We start from the raw sequence: 4,729 nt of genomic DNA, 5'->3' as shown, positions 1-4,729 counted from the left end.
TACATGCATAAAATATGTGAAATAATATATATCTTCAAGTCTCAAAAGCTGTTACATGCATCTAAATACTTTCGAAGAAATTGTAGCGCTAGTAATTTCGAACCCAACATGTCATGGAAGTTGTACAAAAAATATAGATCTACTTATCTGACCGAATTTACTAGTATTTTCGGTCACGATTTTCAAAAACAGCTTCTCCTCAATTGTTAAGAGTTCGATCTTGAAACAAAGCGCTTCTCCTCAATTTCCAAAAACAGCTAGTTCATTCCACTGCTTCATGCCCATGCCCGACATGACTTTCAGTCTCCCGACAGCCAAAACTACAAGTAACAGCAAATATCAAATAGTGTTACAAGCCAATTACAAAACTCCACCACACGAGTTATCAATAGTTTGAGCGAAAATAAGAGTTGTATACTATAATTATCTGCAAACTATGACACTATCAAACACAAGAAAATATCTATCACAAACCAAATACGATGAATATCAGTACTTCACCACATGCTGTAAGATTATTCCTTTTTAGCAAACAAAAGTAAACATTTAAAAGCATAAAAAACTCACAATCGAAAGATCCACCTCTAAACATCCAAAAGCATAAAAAACTCACAACCGAAAGTTATAAAAAAACTCCGAAACCATGTCAGTTCATAGAAAGATCGAACTGTTCACTATTTTATAAACTGAACTCTATTTCTAAGGAAACTCATTACAATAAAACAAACTGATCCTTCAGTTCCAAGTGCAAGCAAGCAACCTATTTAAACAAGAAAGTTTTTTTGTCTCATTATCATAACTGGACATAGGTTTTTATCAAAATAATATATAATTGGAAAGAGGTATAACACATTTAGTTAAAGGTCCAACCACCCGAGAAGCATTAAATCATTATCTGACTAGAAATTTATAAACATAAATAAAAAGGCCTTTAATGTTACTTTCCTTCATTCTAACTCTCATACAATGAACAAAATTATACAAGTTTCCAGAGAGACTTAAAAGATTAAAAAATCAATCATCCTTACAAAAATACTCCAGTAAGACTAACGTATAAGAAATTAACATCATTGAGAATAACCAAAAGGTGAAAAATTTTGTTTAAAAATGCAAGATTTGAACCAAATTAATCTTGCATATAACCAAATTAAACACAATACTTAAATATTAAACCAAGAAATATTGGACATACAAACAAGAATACTCTTCCAATCGTCATGTTACACCACTTCATAATTCAACAAACCTATAATGCACAACATGCAAATGGAAAATATTCTACAAGGAGCCTTGACTTGGCCAGTAGAAATAGCAACTAAGTGGATTCACCAATATTTATTATGTGAGCACATCACTCTAGAATTAACAGATCCCAAACAAAATCATCAGGTCCTGTAGGCTGGAGATTTAAATCTGATAAGCATAAAAGAATACTTAATTCACAGTGACAGGCATAGGTAGAGTACCTTATCTGATGGACGAGAATTTGCACCAACAATACAAAAAACAGAGAAACTTAGATCAGCAAAGTAGTTTGACAACAAAAACTTACACGGGTAAGGTAAGACAATATGATATATTAAAGTTATATTCAAGCACCATACTAAGATGAAGGCACATCAACTTCAAAAAAATTTCGAAAACGTGATTATGTAAAAGCATTTCATCTTTCTACCTAGTAATCACCTTACAAAAATACTTCATTGTTCGTCCATAAATATACATACCTAGTAATCAATATAATCTTGTATGCATTTCGCCCATTCGAAACGGACTTTATTAATTTCTTCCATTGAGTATTCTGTTTTCACGAACTTCAAACCACAAATAAATTATATCATTACCCAAATAAATGTAAATGACTTTGGAAAAAAATAACAAGACAATTATTTGAGAAGATTTACTATAGTGGACAGTGAATTCTTTTCACAGATAACATTTCCTTCAATAATATCTTTCATAAATCTCATCACATAATAACCACATTGTTTTGCATCTGGTTATCGAGGACCCTGTGTAGAAGAAAGCAGAATGTCTCATCTACAATAATTTGTAGATGAATCACAAGTAGACATGCATACATACCTTTACTATTTTCCATATTGCCTGTTTTCTGCCTTTCCTTTCTTTGTTTGAATTAAACAATTCAAGCTCCTTCATACATAATATTAACACATCAATGTTGAATCACATAATTAAGTCCTCGATAAAGACAAAAATATGTACTCACATATTCACTACATATTTCCAGTCCTCATAAAGATTACGATGACTCAGTGGATCCAAAAAATAAACCATCTCTATGTAAGGATCAATAACAGTGAGAATCCAATGAAACCTATGCATAAAATCCTTTTATGGTGCATGGAAACTCCAGTTAATGAACGTAGTCTAATCTGGAGCTTCCTTTTCATTTCTTACTACTCATTCAACGTGTTATCATTCAACAGAGTTTGCAATATATGACTTCGAGACAATGTCACCTTAAACATTATTGCGCTTGCTATAATAGTCAGAGTTGTGAACATCACATAATATATTGGAGAAACGATTGCAGCATTGAAAGTGTCAAGCGCCTGAACATGCAAATTCGGAATGAGACAACCAACAACAATTTCTTTCTAACAAAATTACGAAGGAATGGAACATGGACAACTTAGGTATCAAAACATGATGTAATTACACAAAACTTGCATGTTTCTAAGATCAAGGTGCAACAATCAAAACATTCACAAAGTAACTATTTTCTGTCTACCTTATTTAGATAGTTCAACTGTGTGATGACACATATTACTGCTACTGAAAGGAAAAACCAAGTCTGAGCATATGTGAATTGATTTATTCCCTCCAAAGTGAGCTTTATTGCGATTCCCATCGCCTTTATGCTCACAACCTAAGTGAAATTATCACATACATGATAAGCTAGAAAACATAGGCTGCTTCATCAGGCAACACAAAATCCAGTCAACTCAAAATGATGAAGTGTGATGGAAAGTACTGTCAGAGCACCCATTAAGGAACAAATGCCCAAGTAAATCACTATATTGGTTTGCCTGTAAAGAGGCTCAAAATGAAGTGTCAGGGCAAGTACGATGGATACTGTAGCTGCTACGTATATCATAAACTCTTTGTGCAAGACAATGAGCAGAAATAAGCATAAATAATACTGCAACAACTCGTTAATGACAGTACACGTGAAAAGAAGAAAATAAAATTTATAAGCAAGGTTCAGAAACCTGGTTGGATGGCCAAAATCCAGACTTGTTGTACAGAAGTTGGAGTTTGCTCTTGAGGAGCATGAATAACAATTATTACAGAACCAACGATGCAGGAGATACATCCAAGTATGCCCATCTTTTGCAGTCGTTCCCTCAACATAAAGTGCGCTAGAACAGCACTTTTGAAGGGCACAAAAAAGGGCTGGTCAAGATATTAATCAAGATATCCTTGTAAGGTTCAATGTTTTCATAATTTAGAAAAAATCTACCTGATAATAATACTCAGTGCACCAAGAGGCGTAACGAGGACGGCTGGGGCATAAATATAAGCAACAAAATTAGCCAGCTCTCCGCCAATCACTGCACAGAAAGATGAAAGGCTCATGGTTAGTGACGAGTGGTCATAATAGAGTAGAAAGGAACAGTATAAAAATCCTACTTACTCGTTATCATGCCTGCCCACCAAAGAGGTTCTAGTAAGTAAGTGTAGCCTCCAACACCTTAAATACAAGAAACACAAATTATGATTATACCACATCGTGCACCATAAAAGGATTTGACAGTTAAGAGATGGAATTTGTGAAAAACGGTAAGCAAAATCTTATCTTGTTATAACAAAGTAAATCGCAGCAGATTAGACTACATTCATTAACTGGAGTTTCCATGCACACAATAAGCCTATATCGCTTATTGGTTTTTTTGGAATTTTCAACTGGAGCGTCCTTTTCATTTCTTACTAATTAATTTTTTTCTTTCAGGTGTTTTGGAAGCTAATTTTGTTGAACCAGCGCATAATAAACAAGGATTTGAGCGCACAACTGCACTGTCAAGACTCGAGGCCAGACTAATACATGTACAAAAGGCTTATTGGTTTGATTCTTCATCCCTAGCTATTCTTTTAACATGAGTCTTAAACTTTTATATCTACTAGCTCATTGGGATAATTAGAATTGGTAATAGGTCTTCCAATTGCCATAAAATTGGCTATGCTCCAAGACGTCAACCAAAGAACTCTATTTTCCTGAGAAAGCAGCTAACTTGATGGCCCACAAAAATAAATCCAACTTAAAGTCTAAACTAAGTAGGAATGCCGCAAACAGTGGTGTGTCAACAGAAAAGTAACCTCATCAATGGTATTGATGAACTTGTGGAGAAGGAGAACTTCTCCAATGATGGAGCTTATACAGCTAAAGCTGCAGGCATTAGGAATGATTGTGCATAGCCTGCAAGCAAAATCATAGGAACAAGTCAATGCGAGGCACAAACTATAACTCCTATTAACTGTTATTCATCCCAAGATAATGCATCAGTTGACACTACTAGAAACTCAAACATCAAGGCAAATTCATTAAACTTCACTTTTTTTTTTCCTTTTTTGCTTATTTTAATCATACTTATACTTCAGAATCAATTTATGTGCTTACTTTCTAGTTTATTATTATCCTATATGTGTGTCCCCAAACAACAGAAATCAGCGAGGAGGAGTGCAGCTGAATCTGGCCCTTCACCCT

At 34.2% G+C, this 4,729-nt stretch overlaps 1 protein-coding gene across 1 annotated transcript; it reads right to left on the bottom strand.

Annotated features, from left to right (window-relative positions):
• Nucleotides 1–240: 240 nt before the first annotated feature.
• LOC140862569 (probable magnesium transporter NIPA6) lies at nt 241–3,883 on the bottom strand. The gene is made up of 11 exons (XM_073265595.1): nt 3,862–3,883; nt 3,662–3,718; nt 3,488–3,578; nt 3,237–3,397; nt 2,999–3,126; nt 2,756–2,893; nt 2,484–2,576; nt 2,086–2,154; nt 729–760; nt 475–584; nt 241–320 (listed from the first exon to the last, which is right to left on the bottom strand). Exons 1-11 carry the CDS (start codon nt 3,881–3,883, stop codon nt 241–243), a joined length of 981 nt encoding a protein of 326 aa, XP_073121696.1.
• Nucleotides 3,884–4,729: the final 846 nt, after the last annotated feature.

This window comes from Henckelia pumila, chromosome 4 (genome assembly GCF_033568475.1).
Source record: "Henckelia pumila isolate YLH828 chromosome 4, ASM3356847v2, whole genome shotgun sequence".
Classification (NCBI taxonomy): Eukaryota; Viridiplantae; Streptophyta; class Magnoliopsida; order Lamiales; family Gesneriaceae; genus Henckelia; species Henckelia pumila.
The sequence above is the reverse complement of the archived record's forward strand: the minus strand, read 5'-3'. Positions and strand labels throughout refer to the sequence as shown.